Source organism: Talpa occidentalis, unplaced genomic scaffold, assembly GCF_014898055.3.
Source record: "Talpa occidentalis isolate TD23 unplaced genomic scaffold, MPIMG_talOcc4v2.1 talOcc4.8, whole genome shotgun sequence".
Classification (NCBI taxonomy): domain Eukaryota; kingdom Metazoa; phylum Chordata; class Mammalia; order Eulipotyphla; family Talpidae; genus Talpa; species Talpa occidentalis.
The window spans coordinates 102,877,029-102,900,034 of NW_023605194.1; the positions used below are offsets into that span (position 1 = coordinate 102,877,029).

A 23,006-nucleotide genomic window follows, 5' to 3' on the forward strand; every position below is an offset into this window, starting at 1 on the left:
CCCCCCACACACCCACACACCATCCAAACCTGCTCTGTGAGCTGGTACCTGCACTGTCTGTAAAGAAATTTCCTGCCAGTTTCATACATTTTCTGTCACTGGCAGATAATTAAAAGACGCCCCTTCCCCTCCAGTGCCCCAGTACTTTCAGTCCCTCTAACATTGTCACTTCCATAATTATGATCCCCAGTCCTTGGTAGTAATCAAAAGGTTGAGCTTAATTAAAAAAATGAAACCTCCTCTCCCCAGCCAGGTCCTTCTGGGACAGGGAAGCCATAAAAGGGGGTGCGGGCAAGACTAGCTTTTGCTCTATTCTGCCTCATTAGTTTGCAGCTTCTTGGTGGCCTTCTCAAAATCTCTTCTTTGAGAATCTAAGTACCTTGGAACGGCCATGCTTCTTGCCAACTGCCTGCTCCTGATTCCAATGTCAGTCCCAGGCATTCTGCAGCCCCACCTCACAGACACTGTAGGGGCTCTGACACCCCTCTATGCACTTTTGGGCAAAGCTCCTTTGTTTTGAACTTCAAGCCAGCTGCGTGTTCTCGCTCCCTCTTGTTCCCAACTGTCCTTTCTCCTGTTCATGCTCCTTCTCCTATGGCCCACATCTGAGCTATAATAAATGCCCAAGCATTCTTTTTCCTGACAAATGGAATATGAATATTCACCTCCCAGCCACCCTCTTCTCCAAGTTCTGCTTCCTCTTGACAATAGTTACAGCCAAGACTTCTGGAAAGGGGGTCAGTAGCAGTTCGCTATGCTGGTCCCCACACACAGGGACAATGATTCTGTTTTCTCTCGAGGTTTGAGAATCAGGAAAGGCATTTTCCTCCAGTCTCTGTGGCAGGCAGGAAGGGAAATACCACAGCACCTGCACAACTTCCTTCCAAGTTTCCTCGCTTGGTGTCTTCGGCCTTAACCCTTTCAGGTCATGAGGTAGATGTGAGCTTAAGGTTAGGAAATAAGTTTTCGGTCACATTTTCATACACAACTCGCTTGAGGTATGTTTCCCAACTTTGTTACGTTCTTGGTACCCAATTTTTAGTCTTTGGGGCTTCAGTCAAAACTAAGATTGAAAAAATCCTACTTCAGCTTCCTGATATACTAAGCTACCTTTTAACTGCCCTTAGTGATCATTCCTAACAGAAAATATAATTATACATTATTTAAGTAATATAAGTACATGTTAATATTGACTTAAAAATTAAAAATAAGTATTTCAAATATTCCTTAATATCAAATAATCAATTATTTCTATATTGTGAATTCTGGCACATAAATACAAAAACTTTCAAATACAGAAAGTGATTATAAATTAATAGAGATAGGGAGACTCATTAAGAAGAAATTTAAGAATTTTCACAAGAGCTAAGATTGAAGCATTATGGACATTATCAACTAGAATTTTATCAACTAGAATTTTAGTAATTTTTGTTTTAAGTAACTAAGTTACTTGTCTAGGATAATTAGTGACATATATAAAGAACTCAAAAAAAAACTATCTTAAGAATTATTTTCATTTCATTTCTGATATGAAGAGTTTAGGATAACAAGTAAATGAGAGTAGCTGTTCATGTCTTTTGAATTCTCTATTCCTAACTCTGCTTGTTAGGCCACTGTAAGAACTTTATTTGTTATCCATAAGGAAGCCTTAGTATTCCTGTTGAGGGCTTCTCTGGTGGGGCAGGAGTTAAGGACAACGCTATGAAGCTATCGCCAGCCACTGCAGCACGGGTTAGATCCCCAGGCCTGTCAGGGAGCAACCCACATGGCGCAGCAGACCTTTCCTGCCCACCCCCCACTGTTCCCCTTAGCAGTGTGTTTCAGCAGATCTGCCTGTTCTGCTCCCCACTCTCTCTGGTGAATCCTCTCACCGCCCTCCTCCTCTGGCTTACACCCCAGTTCTTGTATGCATAAATAAATAAATCTTTAAAAAATATATTCCTGTTTAGGAGAATTTTACCTTAAAATTTCACACACCACTGAAAGGTAATTAGTGCAATACAGTTTAATACTTAACATTCCAAAGACAGACAAATACATGGAAAGTAAACGTGCTGGAACTGTGTAAACTAATCTGGAATCCAAGGAGACAAAGGGAAGAAATATGTGACCAGTTACCAGTGTATGGTACAGGGTATCGGTCCATCAAAATCTGCACAGGATTTACAGATCATGTGTGCTTATATAGTATTATGGAGATTTAGGAGAAATACAGTTGAAGTTCTGTTATCGGCTTTGATTCTTAAAACTTTCTAACTGAGGTATTGTACTCTGAATCTGTGCATCTTAGTGCAGAATAAATGGCAAGGTTAGAAGAGCGATAAACTGATACCTGATGATATCCCTCTTTGTGGTTCCCAACTTAATATGATTTTGAAGAAAACTTGTGCTTATCTAATTTTCCTCTATCTATCATTGCCAGCCATAGATAAGCTGGAAATAGAGATGAAAATGTAACTCAAAGTTACTTGTTCCTCCTGTCTGCAAATTTCTGCTATTATGGGATCACTTCAGCCGTTGTTTTGTCTCTCTTGCATCACCAGCTTTCTCTATTATAATCCTTCCACCAGTTTATGCTTCATTATTTCTTTCCTAACCTTGTCCTCTACAACAATAACCTATTTCTCTGCTGCCTTTTACATCAAAATTCTTCAGGAAGACTCTAAAATTTTCATTTACCATTTCTTCTTTTTAATGTCTTTTAAATCCATTCTAGCAGGATTTCTGTAAATGGCATCTATATAAACAAGTTTTGTAAATATCAACAATGCTGTGAAACTTAATGATAGTTCCTCAACCCTCATCTCCCTTACCTACCAGGAATAAAACAATAGTGATCTCTATACTTTCTTAAAATTTGCTTAGCTTCACCTGAGTTCCAAAAAAAATGATTTTCTGTTTGCTTTAAGTTAGAAACCTGCCTGTTTTGTGAAATCCCAGAACATTATATTATAAATACACTCAAAATACTAATGATTATTCCTTTTATTTACAGATAACAATAGGACTATTCCCATTCCATTGATAATCCAGAACTGACTATATACCAGTATTGTGCATCTTCTTGATAAGCAAGAAAATGCACAGTATTTCCAAAAATAACTTAAAGGAATCCATCATTATCGTGGACATTTTAAATACAGATTAAGGTCAAATCTCAATTTCAACTTTTTTCCAAATGATTCTTATTTTAGTCAACTCAAGAAATATTATTACCACCAAACTAAGTTTCCCAGCCCATGGAATGCTAAATGCTATTTCAGTTTTTTTAAAAAAATTTGATTCCTCATTAACACTTCATGTGTTCCATCTTTTCTCATTATAGCCATTCTGATAGATATGTAATTATGATTTTAATTTGCATTAATGTGGTGATTACTGAAATTGATCATTTTTATATGCTGATTGGCCTTTTGGCTCTACAAAGTCTTTTGGTCATTATCAATCAGGTTGTCTGCCTTTTTCTTAATGATTTCTAAGTTATTCATAGATTCTTGATAAGAGCTAATAATAGGATGTGTATATGTATGTGTGTGTATTTGGAAACAACCCAAATGTCTATGAACAGTGGAATAGAAAAATAAAGTATAATGACTGCTGTAATGGATCCTATATAGCAATGACAGTGAATGGATTATTGCCCTCTTTAACACTGTAGTTGAATCTTACTGTACAACGGACTAAATAAGCTAGTTATAGAAGACATTTAGAAAATTTCTCCTTATATGGAGTTCAAAAATAAGCAAATTTAATATACCATATGTTAATCTTCAAAAAGGCAGTAATTGGAAGAGGAAATGAAGTGGCTTCTAAGGTGTTGGTAATGTTGTATGCCCAGAACTGGGTGCTGATTACCATTACATGTGAACACTTACTAATCCAGATGCTTAAGACTAGTACAGTTTTTTGTGCATATTTACTTCAAAAATGCTTACAATGCATACAAAATAACTGTTGTGTTTATATTTATAGGTGTAAATACCCATATAGATAGACATAAGCACCTGCATAAATGCATATCTACATTGAGAAAAAGAGACTGTACAAAATGAATAAAAGATGATATTGGAAATATTGACTAGTTGAACCTAAAAGTTTATTTAATATTCTATATGAAAAGTTAAATGAATATGTCCAGATGTGTTTAGTCATCAACAGATAATTTCTACTTTTTTCTCTAAAAAATTTGGCTCTTGTTTATCTCATGAAAGCAGAGCCAAAGGGAACCGCATGTTTTATACCTCATTTCCTTTGTGGGATGCCTTTGTAAATCTTATTGTCTGAGGACATGCAGTATGAAGAGGGGATGAATCATACACTGTTTCCCAAAGATAGTATCTCAGAATTGGTTCATACTTAGAAAACTCCATTGGTAACTGACGCACAAACTGAATACCATCCGTCAAATGAATGGCTAGTTTTTATATGATAGAACATACATCTATGAGCAGATAGATTGGAAGACTGTGGCCTCAGAAAGTGATAATCTGTTATCTCCAAAGAACAGCAATGAATTTTAAATCTCAGTAAAAGTCCACAAGCAAATAAAATATGTTGCTTTAAAAAATATGCAAAGGTTAAGTAAGATCAGGATAAAGAAAAAAAAGATAAAGAAGTATAAACATAGCAACAGAGAAGCTAATAAAAACACATGGACTAGGATTCAGAATTTCACTGCAGAGCATAGTCAGTGATGAATCCTTAGAAAAGTCACTTTACCTCTTGGGAACTGTTTTCTTCTTTACCGAATAAGTGGAGTAGGTGATGACCTGCACTGTATGACCAAAAAGTTAGTCTAAAATACCACCTAGATTGGATAACTAAATACTACTGACCTTAAGAAAACTACTTAAATACTCTCCACAACACATTCTCTCCATAGATAATGGTTGGATGATGCCACCTGCTGTATCAGGTCATTGTGAGGATGAAACGGGGCAGCCACATATCCAGCATATGGCACCGACTCCCCTGAACACAGGAGGCTGTCACAGGTATTGTACCCCTTACCCCTATACACACACATAATAGTCCAAGTCTGTGATGAAGCTATGAATAATAAGGTGACTGAAATATACTCCCCATAATTAGACATCCTATTGTAAAAATTATCATAAGTAATGCAGAAGAATTTAAATCTGTAGCCCAGAATTTAAATCTGTAGCCCCTTAAAAGAAACTAATATCACAAACATAGGTAACCTACTTTGTAGAAATTTTAGAGTTCAGTAAATATTATATTATACAATTTCAATTGTACCATTGAAAAACCACTATGAATGATGTAGAGATTATAGTTTCCACTTTATGGATCAAAAACAGGATTAGACAGGCAAAAATGATTCCTCATTTAATGTCACAAAGCAGTAAGTGTTCTGTTCCAGAAAAGTTTCTGACAAAGACAATACTGTCTCCATGTATTATAATTCCAGAATAAGAAATTTCCCCCAATTTAATGAGAAATTCATTATTCATATTGAAATTCTTTCACTTCATAGATCAGAATATGAAAGTTCCAAGTGACTTATCAAATTACAAACAATGCTCAGTAACAGAGTAAACTAAAACCAACTTTTCTCCAGAACTTTCAATCTGTTTCTCCTCTGTATTCAGTTAACTTCATGTTAAAGTTATCCAGTGAGTTTTAATGCAACAGAAAACACAATGTTCACTAATCTAATTTTAGAATTTTAACATCACAAATCACCTTTAAAGAACTATGATTTGTTAAATATTCACAATTATGAAAACTATATTAAAATGCTCTTTCAAATATATGTATGCACAAAGTCATTCTCCACATACTTCAATCAAAACAATATATCACAATAAAATGAATGCAGAAAAAGATGCCAGAATTCAACTACTTTCCATTAAACCAGTCATTAAGGAAATATGAACAATGTAAAACAATGCAGTTAATTTTCACAAAAATAAGTTATTCATGCAATAACAGTGATTTTTAAAATATTTTTGTTTCCATTTGAATAAGACAGTATCAACAGATATAATCAAAAAAGCTGAAAGTTCTTTGTATCCTAAAAAATGTTTCAGATTGTAAAGGGACTTTCTGAGAGCAACAATTTTAGTTTCACTCCCCTAGAATATGTAGTAAAGTGGGCAAGACAGGATAAAGTTCAGGAGTCTAGATAATAACAGGGTCAAGGTGAAACAACTAGAGCCTGACAAATAGTTGAGATGAGGAGAAACAGATGCAAGAGTCATTTCAGAGCAAGATCAACAGCAGCACCTTATGAGATTATCAAGGTGGAAAGATGAAAAATCATTAAAGCTGTTTCTCCAGTTTCTCATGAAAGGCTGGGTACAGAGTGGGAGGATGCACTTATTTTTGCAATAAGTACATCGGATGTGTTAACTTTGAGGTCTTATAGAAATTTTAAAATAATGCAGATCCCAAAAGAGCAGTTGCATTCAGAGATAAAGATGTGTGAACAAACACAGACACAAACAGACATGACTCAGGGCAAAACTGATGAGTACGAAGCTCAGAGAACCAAGGATGGATTATCTGGTAAAACCTAACATTTGAATATATGGTAAAATGCAGTATTTTAGGAATAGCTGTGAAAGGTGGTTAATCAGTTACAGCCAGGAGCAAAGGGAAAGAGAAAGGATGAGGTTCAAGCAGCTTTGGAGTTCAGACAGAGAGATGTTGGGAGGTGGGTTCCTGATCAAAGACTTTTATTTTCCTTTAAGGAAAAGCTAGGATTGGATGCTAAGATGTAGAATGGAATAGGATTAAGGACTGAAACCATTACTAGAGAGAGAGAAGCAGAGGCACTAAGAGGGCCATTGAAATTTGTTCTGTGGAACCAGACGAAGGCCCAGTCAATACCAGGTCCATACACAAAATAATTTGATTATTGATTTCAATGGATATATGAAATAACTAGAGATATTTACAATTGCAGAATTTTTTTAAAAAAATCATAGATGTTCCACTCAAATGAATATATAACTCATAGATGACATTGAAGAGATTTTCAGTAAAACCTTTGGATTAGCTTTTCAGCTATGTCCATGGGGTAACTGAGAGCTACACACTGTTGTAAAAATAGTCCACACTCACTTATCAGTAGGTGGGGCATTCCTACAAGGTTATTCTCAGGATGCTGAGAGTGGTAAATTTCCCTGAATAATCATGAATTCCAACTATTGTTTTCTCACATAAGACTAATACAGGTCAGATGTTTCAAGTTATTCAACACATTCTTAGAGTGATTTAATCAGTGTTTTGCTGTTATTACAATGAGAGCTCTAGAAGTTCTATTTCATATATACATCATTTCTCAGAGGAGCTATTTGTATGTACATAAATTTGAATAATTTGCTTCACGAATTCTAAGTGTAAATTTCCATATAATGTCTATGGAAAGGAATTCATTTGTAAAGGCTGGGCTCTGGAACACTGAAGGGATATGCCTCTTTGTAAACAAGGAGAATATACAAGATTTCTGCAAATATACTCTATTTTATACAGTATTGCATAAATTATAGACCTAAAAGAGAAAAAATAAACAGGATACATTTGGAAGTCAAATTCCTTAATTTTTGAAAAAATGGCAGGCTAAAAATACATCATTCTAGTTTGGAATACAGGTGAATACCTACCTTTTTCTAAGTTCTGATATTTAATCCCTTATTAAAATTAACTTGGTTAAAAATAATTTTTTCCATTGATAAGGTGTAAGTGGTTCTAAATTTGTTCTAAAACCAAAACTGATGACAAAACAATAAAAAGTATCAAAACAATCAAATAAAACTTGACCAAATCAGGTAAAGATATAGCTGTCATGAATGAATGGGTGAAATGAGACAAACTTTTCATTTTAAAAGTGAGAGAAGACCCACATAAAGTGACTTATTCAAAGTCATGAAGCCTAATTGAGATAGAGCAGTGTTCTAGAAAGAAACAATATTATAATATCTGGTCCATCATGATTTAGCAGACACACAGAGGGAACTTTAAATGTTTAGAGGGAAGACCTTTAAATATGGTACTAGTGAACCACTGACACATAAAAAGATTAATGTATGATTTCTCTTATATAATCACTCCCATATGATCCCATTTCATTTAGTAAGCAAAAATGACATTCCTATGCAAAGAGTTTCAAGTAGGCAGAATATGAATGTATGTGTAGATATATGTACATGTGTATACATGTACATATTCTTTAATATATATGAAGGTATATGTGTACGTGTGTGTGCATAATTTTATATTCTGGCTCCCTCAAAATTCTTTGTATGAAAGCTTTATTCAAACTTATTAAATGAAAGTACATATATATTTAATGTATATGTACACTTTCATCTCATCTAAAGTATTTTACAATTTAGTTATAGAGTTGACAGTATTGATGGTTCAATTTGAAAATAAAAGACACTATATAAAGAGTGTTAGAATTAAATCTAATGAAGTGTCAAAACATACTGTATAGGCACAGAATATTCTAAGAGATCGAATGAGGGAATTTAACATTACTTCTAATCATAGGCTCATGAAACCTTAGCTATGAAAAGAACTTTTAAACTCTGTAGTTTCCCAGTGATGCAGTTCAGACAGTGTCCCTACCAAAGCTACGCTTAATCACTCTGGAGACCTCACATTCCTTAAAATTGAACTTGTCTTCCTCTATGTTCCGCTCATTTGTCTTGGTTCTATAACTTGGGGTCATACAAAAGAAATCTAGCTCATCTTAAATGATATCCCTTCAGATGATTATTTTTCTGTTCTTTGAAGAAAACCATCCACAGCACAGTTGTTCAAATAAGAGATTTCCCTGCAAATCCTAACCATGAGTTTCTGAACAAAGGCCCATGTAATTCTAATCCTCATAAATAATGGCGACCAGAATTTAACACAATGCTCCAGGTATGATATACTATCATAAAATGAACACCTTTTTTCTAACCTCTGTTATTTCTATCAATGTTCAAGACTTCAAAGTATTAAACAGCCATACCATACTATTCATTTATATTAATTTTACTCTCAACCAAAACTTCTAATCACTTAAAAATTTTCATAAAGTAGAATCTGAGATGAATCTTGAAAGACTAGTAAAATTACCACAGATGTAGTAGGAAGTTCCCATTCTAAACATAAACATACTTTATAAGTTTATATATATGTTATATATTTATAAGCATATAAACATGTTTATATGTTACATAATACAAGACCAAAATATACTATTTAATGTAGTAAAACTTTCCAAGACAATGCACCAATAATAAAGGCAAATCTGTTTAAATCTGGATCAATATAAAAAAATTTAAATGATTCTATCATTCTGCTATTGAATAATCATTAGGCTGTAATCAAAAATAGTATACTAGATTCCAAGAATCTTATAAACCTCACAAATCGAAATGAAAAATATCACCATCTTCCCTAACCACCTATTCAATGCTTAAGTGTTTTATAATATATGTCTTGACAAGCAATTTTCTCTTCTGCCTAAGCACTGCTAGTTGCAATAAAACTCCATTGCCTCCCTTCCCAGTCAATTATATCTAGACAGAACTCTATTAGAACGTTCTTCCTAATTTGAAGCCAAAAATATCCTCCTTGTAGTTTCTACTCATTAGTCCTGGTTTTAACTATTGGTGCCAAGCAGCAAAGTCTACTCTCATCCACATTACAGTTGCCTGAAAAGCTGAAGAAACTTTTCAAATACTTCATCAATTCCTACTAAGACATTTTTCTAATTGTTTTAACTCTTGTTATTTCTTTCAATGAAAATAATGACTAGTACAGTGTGAAAACTACCACGCCTGCCTTGAATAATATTCTAATAAATGAAAAAAATACACAATTAGTTAAATAAAACACTATTCCTTTCATAACTACATAGGTACTCATTTGTGAGCTACAGATGTACACACATACATATATATTCATGTATATGATGATTACAATACTATCTAATATTTTTTCTAAAGATGCTTCTACCAAGCTATGTTTTCTTCATTGTATATTTGAACAATCCACAGATAAATTCTAGAGCAAAGTATAATTTGTACTTTGATCTTTTTTGGATTCAGCCCATTACTTTAGCTCTTAAAGATCATAGTGGATACTATTGCTAAGTTCAAAGTCACATATTCATTATATTTCTCAATCTCGATTATCCTAAGTGTGGATGACTGTTTCCTCTGCATCATCCTACTCTACTCATTGATAAAATTCTGTCCAGAAAGTCAGTATTTGACCAGGAATCATTATCCAGCCTGAAAATATCCACTATTTGCCTAGTTGACTCACCCAGTTTTCTCTAAATTGGAGATCATATTTCTAGATATTATTTGTAGAGGTAATAAAAAGTTAAAGTATCTTAGTAAAATCCAGATATAATGATTTCCAAGAGCCAGTGATCTTTAGAGCTTTATTCACTCTTTATTGTGTGTAGCGCTTGTGTCTAGGCACTATTTTGATCTCTGGTGACTGAGTAAGAGAGTACTGTCAAGACACTACTGATCCAGTGGGGTAAGAGAACACTGATGAGTACCACACATGACAAGCTATAGGGAACGACTGACTGCAGAATATCTTGCCAGAAATAATGAAGGTGAGTAAGTATGTATGAGATGATCCACGTGTGGCTGGGAAGGGGTAGAAGCTGGTATGGAAACACCCTAGAGCTATCAAAGGGCAGTTCACAGTGGACTACAGTGGAGGACTATGGTGTTGGGTAGGAAACAGCTGAAAAGGTGAGGTCCTGCATTTGTGAATTATATACAATGTTGTAAACCAATGTTACCTTTATTTAAAAAATATATTAAAAATGAATAAAAAATAAAACTCTTCCAAACAACAGCAAAATAACAAAGACCAGCTCAGCAACAGCTTTGCTGTGTGGAGCCAAAAAATCAGAGTCTTCTTCAGAAAGCTGTGAAGTACCTAAAAAGACTGTAAGCACCGAAATGCTGAATTGATTAGATTGAAGATTTAGAAAACATACCCTACTATTAGTATGGAATTGGTGGAGGAAGAAGCAGGGAGACTAATGAAGAGTTTACAAAAAGGTAGGGAAGGAGTAAAGCAGTGCCCTCATGGGAATGAGAGGACACTGGAAGAACATAATCCAGAGATAGCAAAAACTCTGAACCAAGAAGTCCTGGTGACTACTAAATGAGAAGCTAAGGTAGAGGGAGGACATCTATTTTTTAAAAAATATTTATTTATTTATGCATATAAGATCTGGGGTATAGGCCAGAGGTGTGGGGGGATGAGAGGATTCACCAGAGACAGAGTGGGGAATAGAACAAGCAGACTAATCGAAATACAGTGCTGAGGAGAGCAGCAGGCAAGACAGGAAAGGTCTGCTTCACCATGTGGGTTGCTCCCTGGCCAGCCACGGATGGAACTCTTGCTGCAGAGGCCTCAGATTGCCTCACACTGCCGTGCTTAACCCCCTGCGCCACCAGGGAGACCCGAGGGAAGACATAAAAAGTGAACCCCTGGATTTTAATTTGGATGAGAAAGGAAGTAGTGGCATCATTTTGTGGCAAAAGGATATACTGTTAGGTGTGGTAGGAATGGGATTATTTTTCCAAGTTTCATCATTTTAAACTAAGTGTGAGGTCAAGATGGGCTAGCCAGGCCAAAATGCTGGATGTATAGAAGTTGCATTCTTCAGAGAGGGCTAGGTTCCACATAGGCACTTGGGAGCTGATAGTGGCACTGAAGTCACAGGCATTGATTTGAATAAAATCACTCAGCCAGAACATATACAAAATCAGAGGAATTAATTTAGGTTTAGGAAATAGATTTAGATCAATGTCAAATTCAGGCTGTAAAATAAAAAGCTGTATCTAAGGGTTTCATCTGAAATATGGTTTACTAATTTAAAGCTTATTTCTTATTTATAAATATTGATGCTATATTAAATTTCTACAAATGTTGAAAGAAATCTATCAAGCAGTTTGTCCATGTGGTACTGCTACTTCACTTATAAATCAAAAACCAATGAAAATAACCACATGGATGTGATTTTAGAGCATCTCAAAACAATGTGAATTAAAAAAAAAGTAGCAAAGATAGGAAAAGTCTATGCATTGCAAACACAACATCAAGATTATACCTTTGAAGGCTAAGAGTCGCATCCTTTATTTCTTCTACAGTTTCAAACTTTTTTTCCTCTTATGTACACTATTTTGGAGGGAAATGTCATTGTAACAGTGAAATGGGAGGTTTTTGCTCATATTTGCTACATTACACAACACATTAACTGCCTGTGTTTAACAACTCCACTGCCTCATTAACTACTCAATAAAAAATAAGTACAAATAAATCAAGGTATCACTGGGCAAAAATTTCACTATTGTGATAGTTGTAACTTCTGGATTTTGTAATCTCAAATATTACTCTTACTCAAAATGTTTTATATTTAATCAGCTTATACAGAATGTTCAAAGTGGATCATCCCAAAGATACAAATTTGCTTATTCATTCGCAGCACATTACTATAGCTGGGACTCTTACCATGATGTTCAAATAAATTTAATATAATGGGTTCATTCAAAGTCAGAGAAAACTCTAGTTTTCTGAAGGTCACAATTCAGTGATTAAAAGAATAAAAATTCTTAATAAAATAAGCAAACAAATAATATACACATCTAATTCTCCGACTTCTAGTAAGTCGGATTTTAGCACCATCACTGTGGTAGCTGTTCGCAAAGCTTCATCTAATCTCATAATTATAAAATATAAGCAAAATAATTTAAAAAATAGTAGAAAATGTCAAAGATAAAGTTTCGACTACTTCAAGTACTCATCATATATAAAACACTGTGATCCAGCCTTACAGATAGACACGTTGTATTTCTAGCGGAAGATTTTAATATTCTCCAAAAGAAAACCTTTATTGCCTCATTCTTTATCAACTAAACTTAACTTTGCAAATCTGTCTTAAACAACTGTTTACACTATTAGTACATCCATAGTTTGAATTTAAGATGATTTAATAGTGTAGTTTCAAAAAGAGATAAAAGGACACTTTTAAAAGTGTCAAAAGGACACTTATAAGGTACAGGGCAGTTGGAAAGCTTCCTGAATCCACCTTCAGAACTCTCTGATTCATGATATTTAATGGGGGAATGGGAATAGAGGACAAGAGCCCTATAAGTGTCCTCATATAGCTCATCCAAAATGACCTCATGCCACATTTAAAATTACCATGACAAGTCACACCCATTATCTGTGTCAATTGTTGACATTCAGCCAATTTGACAATACATTCTTTCATGGGTAGAATAAGACCTAATAATATCCCTAAAATTCTAATCTCCTGGTTGTGGCACAAAAACTCTAACAGTGAAGGTGGCGGCTAGTCTGTATCTGCCCCCATCACATACTTCATATCAAGTGGACAGAGAGCCCAGGGGGTGACATGAATAGCTCAGGGCCATCCAATCACAGACTCAAAATTCTGGTGCCAACATCAGATGACTGTGCAGCACTGGACTATTGAAGCAGGACTATTGAAACTCAAATTCAGGAGATATTTCTTAATAAGGCACTTTATTTAATGCTAGACTTGATTGGAGCACTATACTATCTCCAGACTTCTAGTCTCACATACAAGTATCCAAGACACCAATCTTTTCTTTACAAAGTATTCTTTCCAAGATGTGCCTTAATGCCTTTTATAGAACACCTGTAAAACTATAATCTACTTTTAAAGATGATGCTGGAATAATGCTATTCATAATCAATATGGCATTTAATAAATCTTAATAAAAAATGACCTATAATGGGAAATTAATCTTCATTCCAGATCACTGCATGAGTTCCATTATTATCTAAAATTGCTTTATATTTTGTGAAAGTTATTCATTTCTATGCTGTTCAATTGTTCTACATATTGGATATTATTTATTGTGCATCAATATAAACTAGATACTTTAAAACTGTAGCTTAGCTATTTGTTTTTTTAATGAATTTTCATTATTTAGGAGTGTTTTATATGTCAACTTTTTGAAATTGTATTTGCACAAAACGTGGAATTTCAGTGATCAATTAAAGTTGCACATTTAGGATAGGAAAGAAATAGTAACTTCCTTTTCCTCACTTATAATAAAAAGTTATAAAAATATATATAAGCCCAGTGCAAAAACAAAACTTTGTAAATTTAACTTTAAACTGAGAATTGGTTATCACAATCTAAGCTTCTTTTCACCCTATCACTTTCTACCTATGACACAAGCCAGTGCACATTCTGATATGAAACATTTTGCTGATATATTTCAATAAATAACCTTAATTTGATTTTTTAAAAATGCAACAATATTTCTCCATATAAAAATATAAGACATTTAGGACATACGATGGACATAGATATTGCTTCTTTTTCCCCTTCCCTTTCTTTGAAGACTTCTCTTTAGAATAGGCTTCTTCAATACACAAAGAAATTAAAATAAAAAAGGCAATGGCCAGTAGAAACTTCATCTTGAAAAGTTAAATGTCAGGAGATGGATCTACAAGAAAGAATAAGAAAATATTTACATTTATGAAGCAAATGACTATATGACTTTTAGGAGTATGACCATTACTGCTCAATCCTATGTGGTTACATTTCACTATATACTTTGTGATGGTTTAGTAGTAAAAGTTATTTTAAATAATCATTTACAGAAAATAAGACCCCTATGAGGTATAAAAAGTAAGTATACAAAATTTCTGATTCTATGATTGCATAAAATTGCAAATTGAGTTGCATATTGAATTGTGCAATATGTTAAATACTTAGAAAGCTAATTGGATGGATGTAAAGAGGGTTAAAATGGTTGTCTTGTGCTAGTACATTTGAATTTTTTGTTTACTTTCATCATTTCTATATTGCTGGATTTTGCCTATATTTTCAAAAATACCAAAACTATTGCATAGGAAAAGAGAAATTTAAGAATTGACATATAAAAGAAAAAAAATTAGTTTCAAAGAGTTTCACACTCTAAATTCATTGTTTTTATTGATACACACTGTGTGTTCATTTAAGTTCATTTATCGGGCCTTTTCCCCTCAGTGCTCCATGTATCACCAAGAGATGGTTTCTGACTCTGGACATTCTAAGTGTCATTTTATATGAAATGAAAAAGCGAGTGTGGCCAGACTTTTTCAAAATAATTCTCTTAGTCATATTTTAATAACATTTTGCAAACAATTCAGAATTAAATTCTTGCCTGTCTGCTGCATCAAAAATAAATAAATAACAAAATAAGCCAAAAACTTAAGGTTCTTATACCAAAAAAATAGTTATTCCTGTCCTGCGTCCTTCGTTTCCAAATCATAAATCTTTCTCCTTTACTGTTTTCTGCAGAGTAAAAGCCCTGTCACATTCCTCAACATTAAATTAATTCCCATCTCATCCCTACACCCAGGCTTCTCCTAGGTGATGTGTCCATCTCCCTCTCTCCCAGGAATTCCCATTTCCTCACATTCATCCTCCGCAGTCCCTAAAGCAAGACACAGGGTCTTTGCCATGGTCCTTTCGTACTGAAGGCAACAGAGGGGCTTGTCAAAACCCAAAAAGCAAGGCCAGAAGGCTCTCGTCCACTGGCAGCACTGGGAGCGCCCTCCCCCTGCCTACTGTGGCATCTGCTTGCAGACACCTCTGCCCGCAGCAGCAGGTACTTCTCCCACCTTCACACCCTGCCCTGGACAACCGGAGGCCGTGCGCCCGGCGCGCAGGGGCGCGAGGCTTTCGACTCTCTGCTCCCTCGCCCAGCTCCCACCTGTCCAAGGGCAGGGAGGCCAAGACCCCCCTCACGCCCGACACCCCGCCAGGAGCCCCGGATCGCCTAATCCTCCCCGTCCCTCTGCCCGCCTCCCTCCCGATGGCCGCAGCGGCGACCCGGCTGCAGCAGCGCGCGCCCCGCGCCGGCCAGCGCTCCCCCTGCACGCCGCAGTGCCCCGCGCCCCCGCCGGCCGGGGCTCCCCGCTTTCCGCAGAGGCATTTATTTCTCCGCGGCCGCAGCCTCCCCAGAGCCCCTAGCCCGTCCGCCCGCGCCCCTCCCGGCCCAGCGCAGCCCCCCGCACTTACCCCAGGCGCCCCGCCCGCCGCCGCCCGACCAGGAAGCCGCGGCTCGGGCCCAGACGGCCGGGACTGCGGGGCGCGCGGCGGGCGCAGAGCGGGGGCCGCTGCGTCCCCGCCGCCCGCGCCACCGCCGAGCTGGGCTGACGCGCCTGCTCCGGCCGCGGAGCCTGCGCCGTGGCGCGCCGCCGGCCCCGACGCTGCGGGGACCCCCGGAGGCGCGGCGGGGACCCCGGGCGGCGGGACCCCGTAGGGGGATGCCCCGACCCCGCGTGGAAGGACATCATGGCACCTTCCTCTCCAGGCCATGGAGAGGTTTCCTAGTAAAAATGCACTACCCCCTTTTAGGGGACCAAGAAGAATAGGGGGGCTGAGGGTCACTAAGGACAGTGGGGGGGGGGATTGCAAGGAGCTGGAACTGCTTAGGGACAACTTTTGGCCACTGGTAACAGCCACCACAAATGACCTTCTTGGACCAAAACAGAACACGGTTTTTGTGCTTTTATCATTTGCATAGAATCCTGGCATCTAACTTCATCAGAATCGTACTTCCATATTTTAAAATGCCCGACTTTTCTAAGCAAATTTAAGTTGGGCAGAACCACGAAGGCCATGCAAACATGCCAGAAATAGCCATGTAGCATCTGCGACATAATGAGCATTTGTGCTGAACTTGACCATTTCTAAACCTGCTCTGTGGTCGCATTTGGTCCTCACGGCTTTCATCTGTGGGTAATATTTGTGTCTTCTTTCCTATTTTGCAGATAAGGAAAGTGAAGCTCAACTATCTTAAGGAATTTATTGAGTGTTTCGTGTCCTAAGTGGAATTTACTAAAGACTCAAAGTTGAATGTCTGCATTTCCAAGTCAGGTTGGAGTTCATGCCACCTTTTCTAGCAAGAGTGTTGGTTGTCTTTATTTATAAAGTAGCTCTTCATTTGGCTCTGCAGGGCTTGGATAAGAGACAAAGCTTTCCTATTACCTCCAGACTCTATGCCTAGTTGAGTTTTTATTAAGAAAACATTGTCTTAAGTGAATATCATTAGCATTGGACTGTGGTAATGGATTTCTCAACCCAGGTAGTATTGGGTGATGGCCGGGTGAAAACATTTCTATTAAGGGACCATGTTCTATGAGTTCACAAGATTTTCTGCTACCTAAGATTAGCATTTGATCATCATGTAAAGAACTGTCCTTTTTGAAGTCTCTAAATTAGGTCAGGCTATAACTTTGGGCTTTAAAAAGTATATAAAAGAAAGCTGTGTTGATCTTATAAATGTTACAAGATGTAAGTTTTGGGAAATAAGTCATAAAAAAGAAGGCTAAAAGGCAACCAAGGGAGTTTAGATGTTAAAGAAAACCTTAAACCTTATTTTCATATACTCTAGGTATTATTAAGAATTTGGAATAATGGGATGTTCAGATTCTTATAATGACATAGATTTAACTTTCACTTAAACCTTAGGGACACATTTGGAAGAACTAAAATTGATTTGTTTACTTTTCCTAGTATTATCTCTATGCCACCTAGGGATATTCTATTAGAAAACTGAGTTTATTCATAAGAGAATCATATCCAGTTGTTACGATTGTTTGTATTTGTTTTTGTTATTTACCCAGAGGTTAGAGAATACAGTTGATGACCTACACACACCTCTTTCTGGCCTGGGAAGTTGTGAGGTTTTGAATTTGGAATATTTTCTATGAAGGTGATCTGCTCACCCTTACATAGGTGTTATATTGTCAAAGGGGGAGCATCCAGGGGGCTTCCCTGGTGGTCTACGGGCTAAGTCTCAGTGCTATCCCCCTACAGATTGTATTCCATCCTAGGCCAGGGAGTTAACCTAACCCACAAATGGTGCAGTGACCTCTCCTGTCTCGTCCGCTGCTCTCCTTGGCAGTGTACTTCAGTAAATCCACCTGTTTTTGTTCTCTACTCTGGCTCTGGTCAAACCTCTCGCACACTCCTTCACAACCCCCCCCCCACCCACACACCTCTGTCCTACAACCCAGTCGTTCCACGCCCAAAAAAAAAAAAAAAAAATTACAAAGGGAAGTTTCAAAAAACCCCAAAACATGGTTGAATAGTCAATTTACCAAATCTTATCAAGTGTTAGTCCACTTTCTCTGTTTTTCTTCCGTCTCCATTTATGCCCTTAGTAATTTCTTGTAGTCACATGGTCTTATTATTGATGACACCCAAATTAATTTTTGCAAACTACATCTCTCTCCGAAACTCTAGACTCTCTAGACTCGTAAATCCACTCCCTTCTCAGCATCTCAGCTTGCATGTTTAAGGAACATTTCAAAGTCAACATGTCCAAAACTGAACTTCCCCAATTCAGCTCCATACTCACTCTTCTCAGTTGGTGGCAGCCCTTCCTCCTAGTTGTTCAGTGCAAATATCTTTCAGTTGCTCTTCATCCTCTCTTTTTCCCTCCACTGCAAATGTGTGAAGAGACCCTGTTGATGCTCAAATTAGATCCATGACCCAGTCACTTCTCAATATTTTTACTGCAACCAGCTTGGAGTGAGCCACCATATCTCTAAGTTGGGTCATTGTAGTGGCTTCTCAGCACTCTCTTGCTTCTGTCAGTGCCCTTCCCCACTCCTAGGTGTCTCAACACAGCAGCCAGAAACTTGCAGCCTGGCACATGCCTGATTGTGCCACTCCACAGTCCCCCACCCAGTCATGACTCCTCATTACACTCAGATTCATTTTTCCCAAAGATTTATTTATTTATTCATACAAGAACTGGGATACAGGCCAGAGGTGTGGGGGGTGAGAGAATTCACCAGAGACAGAGTGGAGAGCCGAATAGGCAGATTGAGGGAAATACACTGCTGAGGGGAGCAGTGGGTGGGCCAGGAGAGGTCTGCTGCACCATGTGGGCTGCTCCCTGGCCAGGGATCAAACTCATGCTCCAGTGGCTGTGGACAGCCTCATAGGTTGTGTCTTAACCCCTTGTGCCACCAGGGTGGCCCTACACTCAGATTCTAAGCTACACAGCCCATGATGGTATAGAAGGTCCACGTTGTTTGTGCCCTCCAACATAACTGTATTTTCCTCACACCCTTCCCTTCACCCTCTGATCTTGCTGTTTCTCCAACATGGCACCGCCAGGCAAGGACTCTGTAGGTTATTGATTCTATGTCTTGCCTCTGCCTAGCTTGCCTTCCCCACAGAGAACTGTGTGTCTAGCTCCCTAATTTCTTCAAGTTAATTTTTTAGATGTTACAGATCTCAAAGATTTTCTTGAATATTAAAGGTGCAACCTCCCTCTTCCACCCAATGATTTCAGATCTCCTTTTACCAGCTTTCTTTCTCTTTATTATAGTCCATATTAACTTCTAGTGTACTTTACCGCTTATTTTTTAATATATTTGTTGCCTCTCTTTCCTTGAGGGAAGAATTTTTGTTTATTTTTGCCCATTGATATTGCTAGCACTGAGAATAGTGTTAAATAAATAAGTAAATCTTGGACTAATTAAGTCTATAAATTTCATGTATCCTTATCCAAAAAAAAGGAAAATGAAAAGGAAGGATTGTCACCACATATTCAAGTAGCCTTGATAATACTAAATAATCGAATGGATTATCATTTGTTCTAAGAACTGGAAGATTGTTCTAAGAACTGAACAGAATAAAACCTGGTCATTTGAAAATGTGCCATAAACAATTATCTCTCTTCTTTTTGCTTTCTTTTTCCTACTTGTTTAATGGAATGATACAATTTTAATTAATATGTCTAGTTTTTACTGATTTTTTGTTCCTTTACTCATTCCAGCTAAAATGTTTTTGAGACCAATCACCAAACACTCAATAGAAACCCATTTCATATGCATCCAGCTTCACATGGTCTATAATATATAAATTTCATTTTACTTGTTCATGAAACTTAAATACTGTCCTAAATATCTTGTGTTAGATTAAAAAATCAAGTGTTTGAAAAAAGATTATTCTCACCAGATGATTTGTTAATATAAGCACTGACCTAGATAGCCACAAAACATTAGTTGTTAATATATACATTTATTTCCTTATTTTTCTATATATGAATCATATTTATTCTTTAATGATAGCTTGAATTATAAGTTATTCATGGTATTTTTCATCAAAACTTCAGTCCATGTGCCTCCCTGGTGGTGCAAGGGGTTAAGACGCAACCTCTGAATCTATCTGCAGCCACTGCAGCACGATTTCCATCCCCAGCCAGGGAGCTACCCACATGGCGAAGCAGACCTCTCCTGACTCGCCCGCTGCTCCCATCAGCAGTGTATTTCAATCAGTCTGCCTGTTCTGTTCCCCACTCTGTCTCTGGTGAATCCTCTCACCCCCACACCTCTGGCCTATACCTCAGTTCTTGTATCCATAAATAAATCTTTTAAAAAATAAAAAATAAATATATCTTAAAAAAAAAAAAAAACTTCAGTCCATGTGCCATTATAGCCATCAGGTATTTTCAAGAAAAGCAAGCATGTCCAACTTTAAAATGCATTTTCTCAAATTATCATCTTTAAAACTTTCTCAAAATGAATAATGGAAGTATAAATATAAATAGCGATTACAACAGAAGTTGATTAGAATCATGTGTCAGTTATTTAGCATCTGTTCAGTACTATTTATGAATCTTAAAAGGCAGCAAAACTTGTACTAAAAAATACTGATGAGTAGTCAGTCTTAATATATTAGCATAATGCAAATAATATTTGATAACCCAAGATACCTTTCGTATGCTTTTCTGACACAGCATATAATCCTTAAAAGAGTCCCCAATCTCCTACTTTTCAAACTGACTTTTCAACAATAAAAGTCACAGCTTTTATTGATTACTAATTGCAAGAAATATCATTCATGTTATACTTTCAGAACTTCAGGCTATCTTAGCAAATTATTTTATACCCAAAATTTTGATGAGAAACCAGAGGCTCAGAAAGAGAAAATGACTTATCCAGGATAAGAGAGTTGGAAGGGGAAAAAGTGGGATTATTTCATCTTCAGTGTCCTATCACAACATCAAGACTCTGAGTCTGGTTACACATAAGTGAGTGTAAGTAGCTTTGTTTTAGACACAGACATGACTCATGCACAATTCTGGCTGGAGATATGGAAACTGAAGTCAAATAGGCTGTTCTGGTACTAGGTACAGGCTTTTACTTCGAACTCCAGTTTAGCCCTAAAGGATTAATTAATTTGTAAATAATTTTCACTTAAATTTTGTCTGTTCAAAATAATAATAGTAACAGTGATTATCATTATCGATGAAGGGTACACTATTTGCCAGATACTATGCAAAGTATGCAAAGTATGTTAAACTTTGTTAACATACTTTGTGGGGTCAGTACTATTCTTATTACAATTTATAGATGAAGATCCAGAGCCATCATCTAACTTTTCCAAACTCAGTTTGTTAATAATTAATTGAGAGAGTTATGTACCTAAATAAGTCTCATTCTGGAAATTCACCCCATAAAATAGTTTGTGTGTGAATTTAAATTTTATATTCAATTATATCTCATGACACCAGAACAATGTTAATATCCAACCTGAACACCTTCTTAACCATAATATAATTTTGAGACAGTAAAAAAGAACCTGAATAAGACCTGCCTATTAATGAACTTGAGCACCAACCTCTGTTTCATCTAACTGGGGGGATAGTTCAGAAGAATCAAGGACCAGCTATTACATCCGCCAGTTCAGCATCGGTCACTCACATGAACTTAAAATAGATGTCAACAAGTTAAGATTTTGTCACAGTATCCACTGAAAAAGCTCCTAGGATACAGCTTTCAGAGAAATTAGATATATGTCCTAATTCCTTAGCAAAATTAAAGAAAAAAATACTCATCCTCTATGTAAATCATTTGATGCTATTACTGTGCTTCAAGAATGAGCTTTAGGGAAAAAGCAAATAAACCTGTTGATTATTTAGGGTTGTCAATGCTAGTCCAACATCAGTTATATAAAAGTTAGTAATTTTAGCCAAAATTTTCACATCAGGATAGATATTACTAAGCCAGTGCCATCCACAGATCAGTTACATAAGTTATTTATTCATTTATTTTATAGCTATCATGTGATCGCTGGCTCAGTCAGGACTTCAAAGCCACGTATTTCTCTGAAGTAATAATAACAGTTCCTGTGGCAGAAGCAGATCACTAATTACAGAGGCCCACGGATCTTCCAAAAGCATTTGCAACTTTTACCAAGTCTGAGCAAAGTCAGTCGCCTCTTTTAACAAGCTTTGAACCTGCCCATAGGTGTTGCTGCAACCTGGGAGGTGCTTTCTCTTCTCTACCAGCCAGGTTAACAAGACCTAAATGTCCCTGACAAGGTGCTCTCTTCCTTGCTATCCTAGGCAGATTCTCGACCCCCCCTTTGAAGAGCAATCCCAGAATCTGTCTTCTCAAAACCTGTCAACAATGTCAGTCTTTATTTTATTATCTACCCTTTATTTTTTATTATCTTTCTTTTAAGACTACATAAACACTGTTTGGGATGTGTCTATGGACAATATTAAGAATTTATTCCTCTAGGTTTTCTAATGATGTAAATCAACTGAAAATTCCCAACCTGAAGATTAAGGATTTGAAATCTCTGTCTCTGTGGGAAATGTTTTATTTATCACATTAGTAAAACTTTGTTTATAATTTATGTGTAGGGCATGAAAGATAATAAGAAACAGCATTCTACTTTTGCAGCTTTTATTTTAGAATAAGCAAGTGGGTGGATAATGGGCCTATCAATATTAAAAGTTATAAAAAAACCATGGTATTTATCAAATTATTATGGTTTTAAAATTAGACTTTCAAATCAGACGCAACAAACAAATTAGGTTCATTATGTGATCATTAAGAAACTATGCAACTTGCTGTGGATGTTAAAGTTTGTATTTTTCTCATTTACTTTTTAAAGCTGACTTTATCAGTAGAATGTATGTATT

The 23,006-nt window shown here is 36.6% G+C and overlaps 1 protein-coding gene and 1 long non-coding RNA gene across 4 annotated transcripts in view; one reads left to right on the plus strand and one right to left on the minus strand.

Moving 5' to 3' along the window:
- The window catches only part of GLRB (glycine receptor beta), a 65,781-nt gene extending 49,593 nt beyond the window's left edge, over positions 1-16,188 (minus strand). The window contains exons 1-2 of one of the 3 annotated variants that reach the window (XM_054690187.1): positions 16,070-16,102; positions 14,357-14,507 (exon numbers count right to left, since the gene is read on the minus strand). In XM_054690187.1, coding sequence (XP_054546162.1) covers positions 14,357-14,478 — 122 coding nt within the window. In that variant the 5' untranslated portion in view covers positions 14,479-14,507; positions 16,070-16,102. Of the gene's footprint in view, positions 1-14,356; positions 14,508-16,069 lie in introns of all 3 variants that reach the window. The other 2 variants (XM_037496767.2, XM_054690186.1) reach the window with 2 other exon arrangements.
- LOC119234015 (uncharacterized) lies at positions 4,879-22,503 on the plus strand. The gene is made up of 4 exons (XR_005122518.2): positions 4,879-4,994; positions 10,439-10,597; positions 16,825-16,930; positions 22,133-22,503. It is a non-coding gene; the product is annotated as an uncharacterized LOC119234015 (long non-coding RNA).
- The last annotated feature ends 503 nt before the right edge of the window (positions 22,504-23,006 follow it).